Below are 16,633 nucleotides of genomic sequence, written 5' to 3'. Positions count from 1 at the left end.
TGTATTTAGACATGTTGCTATAATTATATTGCTGTTGTAATTATATGAAGCGGTTAGTGACTGTCTATTTAGTCTCAATCGATCCGATCGGTAGCCGAAACTGAAACTGAAACTCAAATTGGGAAGCTTGGAGTGAGTTGCCGGGGGGCAGACCCATTCGGAGATTGAGTCGCGTTCAGTCTCAGCGATACGATCCGAGTCAAGACAAGATGTTACGTAGACCTCGGGGCGACATCAGTCGTTTGGGAGCTGCCGTGCGAGGCGGAACGTGATCGTTCAATTTGGAAATTGAGTAACCAAAATGTGGAGCTTATCAGCGACATTTCTACTTTTACTCTGCCTCCGAGGGAGCAAGGCAAATGGAGCAGAGATGGAGGCAACACGGCGACCCAACATAATCATCATAATGGCCGATGACATGGTGGAACTAGTTTTAATGCCATTAATCAATACCCTCCTAAACTATAAAACACTTTATAGGGCTTCGACGACGTAAGTTTTCGCGGAGGTCGGGAGTTTATAACACCCAACATCGATGCCCTGGCCTACCATGGTCGCCTACTAGATCGCCTTTACGCCCCGGCGATGTGCACTCCCTCTCGAGGAGCTCTTCTCAGCGGCCGCTATCCCATACACACGGGTACTATCCCCCAATCCTCATTAGACCGATCCATCCAAACTAATCCCTCTTGAAATCAGGAACTCAACACTTTGTGATCAGCAACGAGGAGCCGTGGGCCCTGGACTCCAATGCCACTTTGATGCCAGAAATCTTCCAGCGAGCAGGATACTCCACGAATCTGGTGGGCAAGTGGCATCTGGGCTTCTCCCGGCCGGAGTACACCCCCACCCATCGGGGCTTTGACTATCACTACGGCTACTGGGGTGCCTACATCGACTACTACCAGAGACGCTCCAAGATGCCGGTGGCCAATTACAGTCTGGGCTATGATTTCCGGCGCAACATGGAGCTGGAGTGCAGGGATCGGGGCACCTATGTGACGGATCTGCTGACTACAGAGGCAGAGCGACTGATAAAAGAGCAGGCTGGCAAGGATAAGCCACTCTTCCTGATGCTCAGCCATCTGGCTACTCATACGGCCAACGAGGATGATCCTTTGCAGGCTCCGGAAGAGGAAATAAGAAAGTTTTCATATATCAAGGACCCAAACAGAAGGAAGTATGCAGGTAGGACGTTTATTCCTCTTTTTTCCCCCCACTGTAATCCTATTTGATCCTTAGCAATGGTTTCCAAGCTGGACCAAAGTGTGGGCCGGATTATCAGCACTCTGGCCAGCACGGATCAGTTGGAGAATAGCATTGTGATCTTCTACTCGGACAACGGAGCTCCGTCGGTGGGTATGTTTGCCAACACGGGTTCCAATTGGCCCCTTCGAGGTCAGAAGAACACACCCTGGGAGGGTGGAGTTCGCGTGGCAGGCGCTGTTTGGAGTTCCAAGTTGGAGGCGCGGGGCAGCATCTTCACGCAGCCCATCTATGTGGGCGACTGGCTGCCCACACTGGCCCATGCAGCGGACATTGAACTGGAACCCAAAATCCTAGCCGGACTGGACGGAATCGATCTTTGGCCGCAACTGTCGGGAGCGGCGGATGCTCCTCACGTCCCACGGGAGATACTCCACAGTCTGGACGATGTGTGGAAGGTGGGATCACTCCTGATGGGTCACTGGAAGTATGTGAATGGCACCACCTCTGCAGGTCAATATGACTCGGTACTGACCTATCGCGAGTTCGATGACATTGATCCCCGAGAGAGTCGTTATGCCGTGACGATACGGAATTCACCCGCATCCCGAGCCCTAACCCGGCTGGATCTGCGCCGCCTGACCCAGCAAAGGATCGCTGGACTCCGAAGATCAGCTGCCGTCCATTGTGGAGATTTCCAAAGATCCTGCAATCCCCTGCTGGAGGATTGTCTCTTCGACATATCTGCAGATCCCTGTGAGCAAAATAATCTGGCTTACTCCGAAAGACATTCTGATGTTTTGGCTGCTCTGCGGAAACGTTTCCGGGAATTAAGAGCAAGTGCCTCGCGTCCTGGGAATAGGGCCAGTATGCCAAGCGCTGATCCTACTTGGCACACCTGCACCTGGGAGGCATTCGAACAACAGAAACCCAGAAGTGGTAAGTCATAAAGCAACAAGAATGTGATTTAAATTTGAAAAAAGTGTTTTCTAACTTAAATATTCATTTTTTTAGTTCCCTTGGTATGCGATTATGTTGGAGATCCTTGTGAGTAGATACAGAAAATACAGCTCCGTGTTATACTTTTATTTTAATTGTTAGGTATTTGTAATAAGGAAATTTTTCAAATAAAATATACTGCTAGCAAACAAGGAGCTTTTCAAAGTGGCAACCCTGAAACAGGGTGGTAAAGTTACCCCAAAAAACAGCTGACTCTCAAAAAAGGGGGTTGAAAGGACAGAATGACAGCCGGACACATAAATCCAGCCGGAATCTTGACAAGAACAGTTGCAAGGACACAGGTGTGAAAATGGAGGAACGCGCTGTGCTGGCCAACATCGCCTCCATAATAACCAAGGATCTGCTGATTGACCAACCACCGCCAGTGGCAGCTCCAATTAGCTTTCCCCTCCTAGATGCCTGCGACGACGATGATGAGGCGGAAATATTTGCCCTGATGCAGAAAAAACGAGCGGCGGCTTCTGCTGCCGGTCGAAAGCGCCGACAGCCTGATGAGCCGGAGGCACGAAAGCCGGAACCTAAGCAGGCCAAGCTGGAGTGGCACCACGCGGAACTCAACCTACTGCATCGCTACACGGACGTCCAGTTTGAGTCCAACCTGCACATGCGAAAACTCACATTCCTGGTGTGTATCCTTGTTCTCTTATACATATGTTGGGCTTTAAATTTATGCGTGTCCTTTGCAGAAAATCCAACACATCCTAGAGGATACCTTACAAGGTATCTCGCTTTCCGGGTATCCCACTCCGCCGGCTCAGACAATGCTCTCCCTGGCCATGTGGAAGCTCTCCACGGACGAACATTTCGAGGAAATCGCCCGCAAATTCCGGGTACCCTGGGCGGTCTGCCAGCAGGTGGTCCGTAGCTTCTGGCACTGCATTTCCGACAACTATGAAAGCTTCATAAAGTGGCCTAACTCGCTGGCTGCCCAACAGAGCACTTTGCAGGGCTACCAGGAGCTGGAGCAACTGCGGTGCTTCCGGGAACTATTCGGGATTATAACTCTCAAGCGCCTGGATGTATTCCTAGAATCAGAGCACGCGGAGGTGCCGGTAGTGCTTCAGTTGATCTGCAATGCGGAGCGCAAGATCATCGACTGCTATGTGGAACTGGCCGTGGATTACAGCTTTGAGGAGTCACCCATTGGCCAAACGCTAGCCCTCAACCCCCGGACCATGCCGGCGGGTAGCTACCTGATTGGCAACGGAGTCTTCCCTTTGAAATCCTACCTAATGCGACCCATAGAGACGGAGTGCTTCCAAAAGGATACTGTTTTCAATGATCTTCTGCGTCCAGCTTTTCAACTCGCTGAGAAGGTTCTGGACAAGTTGGCGCTGCGCTTTAACACACTATACGCCCTGGAGGCACGCGACCTGAACGAGGTGCGCCTGATCGTGGAAAGCATCTGCGCCATGCACAATCTTTGCGAGGAATACCAGGATGACGCCCTAGCGAGCGATGGGCAGGCAAATTACAGCTGGGGTGGTCTATTGGAAGGTATCAGGGGCAGCGAAAAAGATTCGAAAGGGGTTCGTCGGCGCGTGGAACTTTTGGACGAACTAGTGGCTATTGAGCCAGGAGAATAAATATTAATCAGAAACTATTAAAATGCATTTTAAATTTTAAATCCAATTCAAATTTCGCGCCCTAAACATCTGGCATCTCTATTAGATCGTTACCAGAGCTATGTTATTAAATATTTTTAGTTTATCTGGCAACTCTGATAAAAACATAAATCCAAAAAACGTGCATTATTTTGAAAGCAAAACAACAAACGAAAAATGGATGAACACGATATATTTAAGTTGATAACTGCAGGTGTACGCTTCACCAAGAAGCCCAAGGTATGTATAGGCTAGAAAGTTTTGTGTTTCATTAATAAAACCACGTTTTCAGAAAGTGCCTCAAAAGTTACCACCGGTTGCCCAGATTCCCCAACAACAAAAGCAGGAGAAAATTGAAGATAAGACGGAAGACGATGCAGAAGACACCTCAGAATTTCGATTACTAAATGGAGAAGCCGCTGCCCCAAAACGCAAGAAGCCAAAGAAAGAAAAGGCACCTTCAGCGGACGAACTGGCTGCAAATGAGGCGGCTGAATTCAGGAAACAAAATAACATCACTGTACTGGGAAAGAACGTGCCAGCTCCTCTGACTAGTTTCGAGGACCTAACCAAGGACTACAAGCTACTTCCACGCCTTCAGCAGAATGTGCTTTCCCGCGGGTTTGCCCAGCCCACGCCTATTCAGATGCAGGCCCTCCCAGTTCTTCTCCAGCGTCGCGCTCTAATGGCCTGTGCGCCAACTGGATCCGGAAAGACGCTGGCCTTCCTGACGCCACTCATCAACGGGTTAAGAGCACACAAAACCACTGGGTTAAGAGCTCTGGTGCTAGCGCCCACACGCGAATTGGCCCAACAAATATATCGCGAGTGCGCGGAACTCACCCGGGAGACTGGGCTTCGAACGCACTTCATCAGCAAGGTCAGCGAAGCAAAGCAAAAACATGGCACCGAATGCAAACAGCGTTACGACATCTTGGTTTCCACGCCGAATCGAGTGAGATTTCTACTTCAACAGCAGCCACCCCTATTGGATTTGTCGCAAGTGGAATGGTTCGTCCTGGACGAGGCTGATAGATTGATGGAGGAGGGACAAAATAACTTCAAGGAGCAGTTGGACGACATTTATGCCGCCTGCTCGAATCCAGGAAAGTGCGTGGCCTTCTTCAGTGCCACCTACACAGTTCCCGTGGCCAAATGGGCCCTACGCCACCTCAAGAACCTGGTACGAGTAACCATCGGCATACAGAATACCGCCACGGATTCAGTGCAGCAAGAATTGTTGTTCGTGGGTTCAGAGAGCGGGAAGTTGGTGGCCGTGCGTGATCTAGTGCGCCAGGGACTTCAGCCGCCGGTGCTAGTCTTCGTGCAGAGCAAGGACCGAGCGAAACAGTTGTTCGAGGAACTTCTCTATGATGGCATCAATGTGGACGTGATTCATGCTGAACGCAGCCAGCATCAGCGAGACAACTGCGTGCGAGCCTTCCGCGAGGGCAGTATCTGGGTGCTTATCTGCACAGAGCTTATGGGCAGAGGTATCGACTTTAAGGGCGTCAATTTGGTGATTAATTACGACTTCCCGCCAACGACTATATCGTACATCCATCGTATTGGACGAACCGGACGCGCCGGACGTCCTGGTCGAGCCATAACGTTCTTTACTCAGGACGACACCGCCAATCTTAGAAGGTAATAATAGACTCTGGTTCATTGAAATATTTTAATCTGACTCTAATTTTTATCCCCAGCATTGCCCAGATTATCAAAAATTCTGGAGGTACTGTCCCCGAATACATGCTGCAGATGAAAAAGGTTCGAAAGTCGGAGGCTAAGATGCGGGCCAAAAAACCCCTAGATCGCGAGGACATATCGACCAAGATTCGTCCGGAAGGAAAGGAGGAGTCAAAGCAAAAGTCAGCCAAACATAAAAAAATTGAAAAAACAGAAAAAGTCCTGAAGAAAAGGAATATCAACGACACTGCCGTTGGATCCAAGTTGAAAAAACTTGAGAAAGTTAAAGGTGATCTTAAACCGCAAAGTAAAAGAAAGCCAATGGGAAAATTAAAGAAAACCAAGGCGAAACAGTAAATTTGTTAAACTAAGACTAAAATAGAAACTGGAATAAAAATAATAATTGTTAAATTACTCGATTATTTAAATTTTAAAATTGCACTATTTAAACACCTGTTAACAGCGAGTTAACAGAGCTCTGCTATTAAAAGTGTTGTAAAACGCGCGGGAGTAGTCAAATTCTAGTAAAAAAGGCGAAGATTATCGATAAATTTATATTTTCAATAGTATCAACAACTCTATCTCCGACACGTCAGAATATTTCAGAATTTAGTTAATTATTTGCACAGCTGTCGGATTTAGATAAAACTTAAAGTACACTCCAAAAGAAACACACAACCAGTCATGGTGCAGAACGTGGCCCTGCTGGGCCTGACTTTGATTACAACATCTGTGTTGATTTCCATATCCGTGGTCTCTGCGCTGCCCGTGACTCAAAATAAAAAGGCTGACAAGGAGGCTGAATCCAGCACCCCGGCCCCCGCTGACGTGGAGACATCTCTTGAGTATGAACGCTACCTACGAGAAGTGGTGGAGGCCCTGGAGGCAGATCCCGAATTCCGCAAAAAGTTGGACAAGGCCCCTGAGGCGGACATAAGGGTACGAAAAAGGGGCTTTCTAAACCACACAGATTAATAAATCTCTCACTATTCTTATTGGCAGAGCGGAAAGATTGCTCAGGAACTGGACTATGTGAACCATCATGTACGCACCAAGCTGGACGAGATCAAACGCCGCGAACTTGAGCGTCTCCGGGAACTGGCTAACAAGGCCTTTGAGCTGTCCAACGACATTGACCGAAAGCACCTCAAAGTGCCCCTGCATTTGGACCACGAAAACGAGCACACCTTCGAGATTGAGGATTTGCGCAAGCTGATCCAAAAGACCTCCGATGACCTCGCTGAGGCAGATCGCAAGCGGCGTGGCGAGTTCAAGGAGTACGAAATGCAAAAAGAGTTTGAGCGCGAGGCACAGAAAAAGGAAATGGACGAGGAGTCGCGCAAGAAGTTTGAAGCTGAGGTCCAGGCTAAGGAGCAGAAACACAAGGACCACGAGAAACTCCACCATCCTGGCAATAAGGCCCAGCTCGAGGAGGTGTGGGAAAAGCAGGACCACATGGACAAGAACGATTTCAATCCCAAGACCTTCTTCTCCATCCACGATGTTGATAGCAATGGCTACTGGGACGAGGCGGAGGTAAAGGCCTTATTTGTCAAGGAGCTGGACAAGGTCTACCAGAGTGATCTTCCCGAGGACGATATGCGGGAGCGGGCCGAAGAGATGGAACGCATGCGGGAGCACTACTTCCAGGAAACTGATACGAACCACGATGGTCTCATCAGCATCGAAGAATTTATGGCCCAGACCACCAAGGAGGAATTCCAGAAGGACCCTGAGTGGGAGACTATCGATCAGCAGCCACAGTATACTCACGAGGAATATTTAGAGTATGAACGTCGGCGGCAGGAGGAGGTACAGCGTTTGATTGCCCAGGGTCAGTTGCCGCCGCATCCAAACATGCCGCAGGGCTACTATGCAGCACCACACCCTGATGGCGTAGCCTATCAGCAGGTTCCACAGCCAGGTGGCCAGCTTCATTACCAACAGCCCGATCAGGTGCACCATCAGCAGCAGCAACAATATGCTCAACAACAGCAGCAGTATCAGCAGCAATATGGACAGCAACCCGTGCAACTACATCCCAATCAGGTGTACCAGCATGCTGGCCAGATTCCTCAGCAGCAGCAGCAACAGCCCATCTATCAGCAGCAGCAACATCAGGCAAACTACCAGCAACAACAGCAGCCCATCTACCAGCAACAGCAGCAGCAGCAGCAACCAATTTATCAACAGCAACAGCCCGCCTATCAGCAACCCATACAACAGCAACAACCTGTGCAGCAGCAGCAACAACCTGTGCAACAGCAGCAACAGCCTGTGCAGCAGCAGCAGCCACAGCAAACTGTGCAACAGCAGCAGCCACAGCAAACTGTGCAACAGCAACAGGAACCTGTGCAACAGCAGCAACAACCTGTGCAACAGCAAACAGTACAACAGCAGCAACATCCACAAGATTCCAATCATAGTCCTCCAATCACTCAAAATCAACAGGTTCCAATACAACAACAACAAAAGGACCAGATAAGCCAACCAGCGCAACAACAACAACAGAAACACTAAACATTCCGTACTGAGGCATTTGCATTTCGAAATGTTAGCGATACGTTTTGAAAATTGTAGTTATGAGAACACAATGTGATTGGACTGAAATAGCGAGCATTAAACCATTTATCTCAATATAATTACATTTATTTTTCATTGGCAATGATACTATTAATTGAAAAACATATACCGCAAAAGTATACTTTTTTCTATTTCTATAATCTCGTTCTCATTTCTGCAATATTAAATAGGCGCAACTTTTTTTAACGAATTTTTTGTACATATGAGTTTTGTAGCAACCGATAATTAAAAGCATTTCCACGAGACATGGTTCTTAATATATTAAATAAGGGAAATATTGTTTAAATCTATTTATGAATCCCAATTTGTTGGAGCCGGAGAACAAATTATACCCTCCTTCTAAACAACCGCCATACTCCTCTTACATGAAACCACCTAAACACTCGTTTACCTTTACAATTTGGTGTTCTCCAGTCACGGGAGGCCTCTTCATGTTTCATATCACTTCCAAAGAAATACAGTGATACAGTAATAAATACGAGAGATCCTGTATAGTATACTTTTGGTTTAAATAAAGTAGATTGGACTGTGTTCGCTTACCCGTCAATAAAATAGCTGTAAGGATATACGCAAAATCCAACAGGATATTATGCGCATCCCAATGTGTTATTGTCAAAATAAACACGTATATTCCAACTATAATGGTTACAGAAAAAAGTATTCCCACGGCTATCCATATTAATGCACTATGAAACTAAAAATTATAAGTTTTAGACTGTAATGTTCTTGTTAAATAATAGAAATCTCACCACAATAGCTCCCAGTAACAAAGAAATTCCTGCCAAGCCACAAAAGTTGCATGCTCCAAAGAATGCTATGTCAGCCAGATCAAAGATTTTTACTACAAAAAAGGAGCATTTAAATTTGACAGGATTGAAAAACGATCATATTTAACATACATCCGAATGCTAGTACTAACGGAAATACTATCCCAATTAAAATAAAAAGTATGCCATATAAAAACGCCTCAAATCGGGTCGAACGGTGAAAGAAACACATTCTTTGTCCTTTTTAATTTACTATTTTTCGCTACCAAATTTATAATATAATTCATTGCTTGTGATTTTCGATTAAACTTGAAATTGAATGGAAAGAACATGTGACTAATAATGTTCCCACAGTCTGAAACGTTGTACGTTCCAAGAAGTTGAATTCCAAATAGGGTTTCCCCAAAAAATATGATAAAAAATCTAAAAAATATTTTGTTCTCAGATTTTGATGCAGATTGATGGAGAATCGATCTACAAACCGTTTAAGGTATTCCGCTCAAAAATCGGATGGAAATTGACCAAGATATAGCCATCGCTGGGGGCCATAAAGTGGCTCCATACATTTTAAAGGGGATCCTCCAGAAAATTTAACAAAAAATCTAAAAAATATTTTGTTCTCAGATTTTGATGCAGAATGATGGAGAATCGATTTAGACATCGTTTAAGGTATTCCGCTCAGGAATCGGATGGAAATTGGCCAAGATATAGCCATCACTGGGGGCCATATAGTGGCTCCATGCATTTTGAAGGGGATCTTCCAGAAAATTGAAAAAAAAATGTTAATTGAAAAAAAATCGTTTAAGGTATTTTGCTCAAGAATCGGAAGACTATTGCCAAAGATATAGCCATCGCTGGTGGCCATATAGTGGCTCCAAGCATTTTGAAGGGGATCCTCCAGAAAATTGAACAAAAAATTTAAAAAATATTTTGTTCTCAGATTTTGATGCAGAATGATGGAGAATCGATCTACAAATCGTTTAAGGTATTCCGCTCAAGAATCGGAAGACTATTGCCAAAGATATAGCCATCACTGGTGGCCATATAGTGGCTCCAAGCATTTTGAAGGGGATCCTCCAGAAAATTGAACAAAAAATGTAAAAAATATTTTGTTCTCAGATTTTGATGCAGAATGATGGAGAATCGATCTACAAATCGTTTAAGGCATTCCGCTCAAGAATCGGAAGACTATTGCCAAAGATATAGCCATCGCTGGTGGCCATATAGTGGCTCCAAGCATTTTGAAGGGGATCCTCCAGAAAATTGAACAAAAAATTTAAAAAATATTTTGTTCTCAGATTTTGATGCAGAATGATGGAGAATCGATTTAGAAATCGTTTAAGGTATTCCGCTCAAGAATCGGATGGAAATTGGCCAAGATATAGCCATCACTGGGGGCCATATAGTGGCTTCATGCATTTTGAAGGGGATCCTCCAGAAAATTGAACAAAAAATGTAAAAAATATTTTGTTCTCAGATTTTGATGCAGAATGATGGAGAATCGATCTACAAATCGTTTAAGGTATTCCGCCCAAGAATCGGAAGACTATTGCCAAAGATATAGCCATCACTGGTGGCCATATAGTGGCTCCAAGCATTTTGAAGGGGATCCTCCAGAAAATTGAACAAAAAAGGTAAAAAATATTTTGTTCTCAGATTTTGATGCAGAATGATGGAGAATCGATTTAGACATCGTTTAAGGTATTCCGCTCAGGAATCGGATGGAAATTGGCCAAGATATAGCCATCACTGGGGGCCATATAGTGGCTCCATGCATTTTGAAGGGGATCCTCCAGAAAATTGAACAAAAAATGTAAAAAATATTTTGTTCTCAGATTTTGATGCAGAATGATGGAGAATCGATCTACAAATCGTTTAAGGTATTCCGCTCAAGAATCGGAAGACTATTGCCAAAGATATAGCCATCGCTGGTGGCCATATAGTGGCTCCAAGCATTTTGAAGGGGATCCTCCAGAAAATTGAACAAAAAAGGTAAAAAATATTTTGTTCTCAGATTTTGATGCAGAATGATGGAGAATCGATTTAGACATCGTTTAAGGTATTCCGCTCAGGAATCGGATGGAAATTGGCCAAGATATAGCCATCACTGGGGGCCATATAGTGGCTCCATGCATTTTGAAGGGGATCCTCCAGAAAATTGAACAAAAAATGTAAAAAATATTTTGTTCTCAGATTTTGATGCAGATTGATGGAGAATCGATCTATAAACCGTTTAAGGTATTCCGCTCAAAAATCGGATGGAAATTGACCAAGATATAGCCATCGCTGGGGGCCATAAAGTGGCTCCATACATTTTAAAGGGGATCCTCCAGAAAATTTAACAAAAAATCTAAAAAATATTTTGTTCTCAGATTTTGATGCAGAATGATGGAGAATCGATTTAGACATCGTTTAAGGTATTCCCCTCAGGAATCGGATGGAAATTGGCCAAGATATAGCCATCACTGGGGGCCATATAGTGGCTCCATGCATTCCATGCATAAAAAATATTTTGTTCTCAGATTTTGATGTAGATTGATAAGGAATCGATCTAGAAATCGTTTAAGGTATTCCGCTTAAGAATCGGATGGAAATTTGCCAAGATATAGCATGTGATGGGGGCCATTTTATGGCATGTTACACTTTTGAATTTTTTAAAGGGGATTGCCCCGAAAGTATGACAAAAAACTGAAAATATTTTGCTTACAGGCTTTGATTAACTTTAGTCAAGAATTGATCTACAAATTGTTAAAAGAATACCATACCATCAGCTCTGAAAACATAAACCTCATAAAAGCATGCTACTATTTTTAAAAAATATTACATTATAATACGGGCTTACGCACTCCAAAAATTCCAATTACGTCGAGACAGGTGTAAATAGAAAAACAACGAGTCATAAATATACCAAGGCATTGTAAGTGAAACAAAGTTAAAGTATCAAAGGGCCTATGTGCCTGTGTTTCCCCAGCATCCACTAGATTCTGGGTGACTTTTGCCTCTGCTTGGGTATAAATATCCACCCCATCGGTCCAGAACTCAAACTTGTCAATCCCGAATAGATAACATTACAAAATGCGTTGCTTTCTGGCTCTTACCATAACTATCCTTGCAACGATTCTCGTCCTGAGAACCCCGGTTGCCGATGCCACTTCGTCATCTTCGTCAACCAGTTCTTCCGCCACTACCACGACGGACTCTTCGGCTACCACAACCACCACAGATGCTACCACCACCACCGATTCCTCCACCACAACAACAACAGCCACAACCAAAAAGAAGCACCGTCGTCACCGTCGCCGTCGAGTCATCATCCGCCGTGTGGTCATCCGCCGGGGTGGCGTGAGCAGCAAAGATGGAACCAAGAAACGCCACCGTGTAGTAGTCCGTGTGCGCAAGACGGTCAACTGAAAACGACGTTTCAATACTGACCATACAGAATATCTTATAAATATTATGTACAAAAACTATAAAGCTGCAGTTCCTTAATCTTATCTAAAGGATATTTTCTTTAAATTGAGACTCGTACAAGTGAAAGGACTTTTTAAAACACAAAGTTCTCACACACACACACACACCTAAGATTCCAAAGTCAGAAAAGTAATCTTTAATAATTCCAAAATAATGTGTAAAAGCCGTAAAACGCCCATGTTAGGCCTGATAATTTTCGCAATGATAATGATGATGATACCATCCCTTTTTTTAATTTTGTTATCACCACAAGGTATTTATAAGTAAAGGATCAACAACTATACCAACTTTTAAGGGACTTCCTTTCCTTTATTAGTGATGATAAAAAGGTCATGGGATTGGTGCCTTTCATTTGGAATTTTACTTCTATGGCCCCTATACCATAAATTGTATATCATAATTCTAATTGTCTGCCAAAAAGTAATTTTTTCTCTATAATTATTATTAAATGACGTTTCATACAATGTATATTGTTATTTTAGCCGATTTTAAAATGTATGATACCTTTAACTTTCACCTGGCTTGCGATCGGTCACATCGTTTGCCTTTATCTTCTGTTGAATGCCACTCGAGCCCTCAACTGGTACCAATTTCCAACACAAACGGAAAACTCCCTAGGCAAAATTTACAAATTATATTATGATCGAGACGATATGTGGTGGATTTTTGTTTCCTTTGGTAAGTTTAATATTAATATTCTTTATGTCCCTCCTAATTAATCATTTTTTCGAAAAGCCTTTACCTGGTTTAGTTTCTCGCTCCAAATAGCTTATGGTATGCATATCAGAAATCTAAATGGCCTCACCAGTTTTGGATGTCGATCTTGATGAGTTCGGATGGATTTTAAACATGGCAATGAATAATAAAATATTTTATATGAATTTAATTTCTCACAACAGGAAAAACAATAGGACGATCCTGGCTATTCCTTAGCTGGCGATAGGAGAGGCCATGCTATATGATATATTATTATTAAAGTGAAAGTTAGCCAAGCATATACTATAATTTAAAAAATATGAATCCAATAAATTCCATTAAAATTACCGACTCACTTTCGCCGAAAAGAATCCATCCCATTTCAGGATACTTGAATAAGGATAGTTTGCAGTTTTTCAAGAGTTTGAAAGACAAGTCCGGAAAATCGTACCAATGCACAGCATTCACGAATCCACAGTTAAGAAGTAAAAACATGAGAGTTAAATGGGATATTACTAGCCAAACAACAGCACTTGCGAGAGTTAATTTCGGATATCGCTGTAAATGGATCCTGAATTAACAAATTCAAAAATTCTAAAATAATATAAATAATTACTTGTGACAATAATATGGTGACTATCGAAACAAAAGTAAATATTGGCCACAAAGAAATGATCAAAAAGGCCATTAATTTTTGATAAAATGGGCGCCCCTCGTCTGGCATAATTACATGTTCATAGAAATTAAATAAATTTATTAACATATTTAGTTATTGTCTTTAATCATAGTCTTTAGTCTGTTGTCATAGAAAGTATAAAATCTTTGGCTTAAATACCTTGAGGGGCGAGAAAAAGAATCAATGGTAACATCATATATATGCACAGAATTGCTGTCACACTTAATTTTAGGAATAAAAGGTTGGATAACATTTTAAGAACTTTGACAAATCACTGAAAACAATTTAGGGCTTGAATAACAAAGTTCAGAAAGCGTATGTGATCTTTGAAACAGAAAAAATCGTGGAACTTTAATGACAGATTAAAAATAATGACAGACTGAAAAAGCCCAGATGACCACCGTTCTCCACGGGTTCTCCAGCTCAGCAATCATCCTTAACCAATAGATTCGAAGGCCCTGCGTTCTATGATTGGGTACGTATATCATACCCGAAGATCTTTTCGTATAATGGACGAGATGATCAGCAAATCTTGACCCTTTGGGAAATGTTTTTCATACCCCTGAAAGCTTATTTTTATACCCGGTATCCAAAAATGACATAGTTCTCTAGCGCCAGATTATAAAAGTTTTTGAAAACTAAATAAGTAAATAGTGAATAATTACATAGGGCCTATAAAAAATATAAATTCTATTATATTGCTATGTATATTAATATATTTTCAAAAAGTCTTTAGCGATAAGTCTTAACCCCTGCGACGTTTTGTCCTTTCAGTTGCAGCATGTCTGTGTATGATTTTCTTGATGATGATGCGCCTTCGCCTTCGGCGGTGGACTGTTTTTTTGGTGACTGGTTCGGAGGTTGTTGTTGTTGTTGTGGGAGCTATTGTAGTTGTTGTTGTTGTGGCAGTTCCTGTGCCTGTTCCTGTTCCAGTTCCTGTTCCTGTTCCAGTTCCTGTTCCAGTTCCTGTTCCAGTTCCTGTTCCAGTTCCTGTTCCTGTTCCGGTTCCTGATCCAGAACCACTTCCGGCGCTTGTACCTGTACCCGTAGATGCTCCAGAAACCTTAGGGACCACGTAGATGGCCAAAACAGCCAAAGATATTGCTAGTAAGAGTTTCATTATGAAATATTAGTCCGACAGGCTATTTGAAACTGTATGAAATACAGATTTATCCACTCAATTTATATCTCTCAATCACAAGTGAAATTTTAAGAATTTGCGTCAATGCGAGTGGAAAATTTTCAAACTTTTCAAATAAACTACATTCATGTATATATAGCCTTTCTTTAAATCCACTTGTCACAGTTTTTCTCTTCATATAATATTAACATTTATTTTTCTTAATTTTTATTTAACATTTCTGTAGAAATTGTATTTGCTTTCCCAAATATTTACAGAGTCTTGGCAGCTGTCTGCTCCACCCAGTTAGGAAAATATATACGCTCCACAAACATTTCCGAATTCAGAATCTCTTTTATTATCTTTTGAAAACTATTTTTATATAGTGATATAATATACAAAATGGTATTGTTATGTATAAAATTTATACTGGAGAGCAAAAACCAATTTAAAAAACAATTTAAGAAACAAATTATTGTATTCTTTAACTTAAGTCTTTTTAGACATAGACTTGAAATTAAATAAAGTCTTAAAAAGCTAAAGAACACGTATTTGTTCAAAGCAGAGCCTTACGTTTTATAAATATGGTTAGAATAATATTAAATTTGAATAAACACAATGATTTTAATAGAGAATATATATAATGATTAATATATAATGATTTCAATCATGTGAAATAGTTATTTGATACAAAAGTTTTATGGTAAACCCGCTCCAAATTGTGAAATGCCAAATTTCAAATAAACAAAGATTTAATTTTCAAATTCATTTTATTTAGGCTGATGATTCAGATTCAGGTTCTGAGAATCAGATTAATAATCTGAGATTATTTAAATTTAAATAAAGGATTTAATAGCGCCTTTCACGCCTCCTTCCGGCAGCAGCACGTCTGTGGATAATTCGGCGCCTGATGATGCGGCGCCTTCGGTGGTGCTCAGCTCTGTGGGTCTCAGGTGCTGATGTTGTGGTGGTTGTTGTCGTTGTGGTTTCAGTTGTTGTTGTTGTCTCAGTACCAGTTCCTGTACCGGTTCCAGTTGTTCCAGTACCTGTTGCTGCGGTTCCGGTGGTGCCACCCGTTTCGGAGGAGACAGTGGGAGCCATGTAAATGGCCACAAGAGCCAATGTTAGTACCAAATAGGCCTTCATTTTGCGTCTGGCAAATTATTACTGGCCAGTGGTACTTAATTCCCTTCCATTTATAGTCCTCACCCGATAGTGTAAAGCTGATGAAATTGCGCAAAAGTCGTGGAAAGTTTTGAGACTTGTAATACCACAATACATAGTTGGATAAAACTGCTATAGCTTTGTCTCTGTTGGTATAAATTTCACCTGTTCTTGTCTTTAATCTTGTCAAAATTTGTTTATTTGTAAATTCTTTATACCATTTCTTGTGCCAATATTATCATGGACTCTTTTGTTGATCAAAAGTACCATTATTCCGCACTTGACTACACACCGAAAAAAATTTTTGGTTTAAATTGAGGAAACTATTAGGTTTATTCTAAATATACCTAATTTTCAAAACTAATTGTAGTTTTTACTTTTATACTGAGCAGTATATATTACAAGTTCTTATGTAGTTCTGTATTTAAATAGTATTAAGTTATTAGGAAACACCTTATGAATTATGAATGTAAATGATTTAGGTTTAGTTCTATTATTAACTAAAATTGTTTGAAGAATTGCTGTTATATTGCGTTGTTTCATTTCTTTTGTTCTTTTAATCTTTAATTATTTTCTAAATAAAGCCAGAGCACACGACATCTCAAGAATAGAATGTTTTTCAACCATTATATGGAAT

General features: G+C 42.0%; 8 protein-coding genes across 12 annotated transcripts; 5 read left to right on the top strand and 3 right to left on the bottom strand.

Annotated features, from left to right (window-relative positions):
- The first annotated feature begins 216 nt into the window (after positions 1–216).
- On the top strand, positions 217–2,396 carry LOC6507862 (arylsulfatase B). Its single transcript, XM_001956449.4, has 5 exons — positions 217–421; positions 481–640; positions 700–1,188; positions 1,243–2,145; positions 2,221–2,396. The coding sequence occupies exons 1-5, from the start codon at positions 302–304 to the stop codon at positions 2,259–2,261; spliced, it is 1,713 nt and encodes a 570-aa protein (XP_001956485.1). The 5' UTR covers positions 217–301; the 3' UTR covers positions 2,262–2,396.
- Positions 2,397–2,407: 11 nt separating this feature from the next.
- On the top strand, positions 2,408–3,842 carry LOC6507863. Its single transcript, XM_001956450.4, has 2 exons — positions 2,408–2,851; positions 2,913–3,842. Exons 1-2 carry the CDS (start codon positions 2,516–2,518, stop codon positions 3,810–3,812), a joined length of 1,236 nt encoding a protein of 411 aa, XP_001956486.1. The 5' UTR covers positions 2,408–2,515; the 3' UTR covers positions 3,813–3,842.
- A 69-nt stretch (positions 3,843–3,911) lies between these two features.
- LOC6507864 (probable ATP-dependent RNA helicase DDX52) lies at positions 3,912–5,933 on the top strand. The gene is made up of 3 exons (XM_001956451.4): positions 3,912–4,070; positions 4,123–5,477; positions 5,537–5,933. The coding sequence occupies exons 1-3, from the start codon at positions 4,008–4,010 to the stop codon at positions 5,874–5,876; spliced, it is 1,758 nt and encodes a 585-aa protein (XP_001956487.2). The 5' UTR covers positions 3,912–4,007; the 3' UTR covers positions 5,877–5,933.
- A 128-nt stretch (positions 5,934–6,061) lies between these two features.
- Positions 6,062–8,347, top strand: LOC6507865 (nucleobindin-2). Its single transcript, XM_001956452.4, has 2 exons — positions 6,062–6,458; positions 6,522–8,347. The coding sequence occupies exons 1-2, from the start codon at positions 6,204–6,206 to the stop codon at positions 8,037–8,039; spliced, it is 1,773 nt and encodes a 590-aa protein (XP_001956488.1). The 5' UTR covers positions 6,062–6,203; the 3' UTR covers positions 8,040–8,347.
- Positions 8,162–14,058, bottom strand: LOC26515021. 5 transcript variants are annotated; one of them, XR_001408830.3, is made up of 7 exons: positions 13,872–14,058; positions 13,653–13,753; positions 13,393–13,594; positions 13,083–13,294; positions 8,852–8,943; positions 8,643–8,796; positions 8,162–8,589 (listed from the first exon to the last, which is right to left on the bottom strand). XR_001408830.3 is itself a non-coding variant. In XM_014910206.3 (4 exons), the coding sequence occupies exons 1-4, from the start codon at positions 9,099–9,101 to the stop codon at positions 8,429–8,431; spliced, it is 507 nt and encodes a 168-aa protein (XP_014765692.1). In that variant the 5' UTR covers positions 9,102–9,216; the 3' UTR covers positions 8,162–8,428. The 5 variants fall into 5 exon arrangements, 1 of the variants encoding a protein (XP_014765692.1); XR_001408832.3 differs by having other exon boundaries at positions 13,083–13,339; positions 13,872–14,056; XR_004310828.2 differs by lacking the exons at positions 8,162–8,589; positions 8,643–8,796; positions 8,852–8,943 and adding an exon at positions 12,915–12,954 and having other exon boundaries at positions 13,083–13,339.
- Positions 12,428–13,217, top strand: LOC26515575. Its single transcript, XM_032454014.2, has 4 exons — positions 12,428–12,593; positions 12,657–12,760; positions 12,823–13,018; positions 13,076–13,217. Exons 1-4 carry the CDS (start codon positions 12,494–12,496, stop codon positions 13,165–13,167), a joined length of 492 nt encoding a protein of 163 aa, XP_032309905.1. The 5' UTR covers positions 12,428–12,493; the 3' UTR covers positions 13,168–13,217.
- A 352-nt stretch (positions 14,059–14,410) lies between the features above and the next one.
- LOC26513867 (period circadian protein-like) lies at positions 14,411–14,872 on the bottom strand. Its single transcript, XM_032454940.1, has one exon. The coding sequence runs from the start codon at positions 14,830–14,832 to the stop codon at positions 14,458–14,460; it is 375 nt and encodes a 124-aa protein (XP_032310831.1). The 5' UTR covers positions 14,833–14,872; the 3' UTR covers positions 14,411–14,457.
- Positions 14,873–15,583: 711 nt separating this feature from the next.
- On the bottom strand, positions 15,584–16,055 carry LOC123257167 (period circadian protein-like). The gene has a single exon (XM_044715074.1). The coding sequence runs from the start codon at positions 15,976–15,978 to the stop codon at positions 15,682–15,684; it is 297 nt and encodes a 98-aa protein (XP_044571009.1). The 5' UTR covers positions 15,979–16,055; the 3' UTR covers positions 15,584–15,681.
- Between the last annotated feature and the right edge of the window lie 578 nt (positions 16,056–16,633).

The sequence above is a fragment of the Drosophila ananassae genome, chromosome 2R, assembly GCF_017639315.1.
Source record: "Drosophila ananassae strain 14024-0371.13 chromosome 2R, ASM1763931v2, whole genome shotgun sequence".
Lineage (NCBI taxonomy): Eukaryota > Metazoa > Arthropoda > Insecta > Diptera > Drosophilidae > Drosophila > Drosophila ananassae.
Note: the sequence above shows the minus strand (reverse complement) of the source record. Positions and strands in the feature narration are given on the sequence as shown.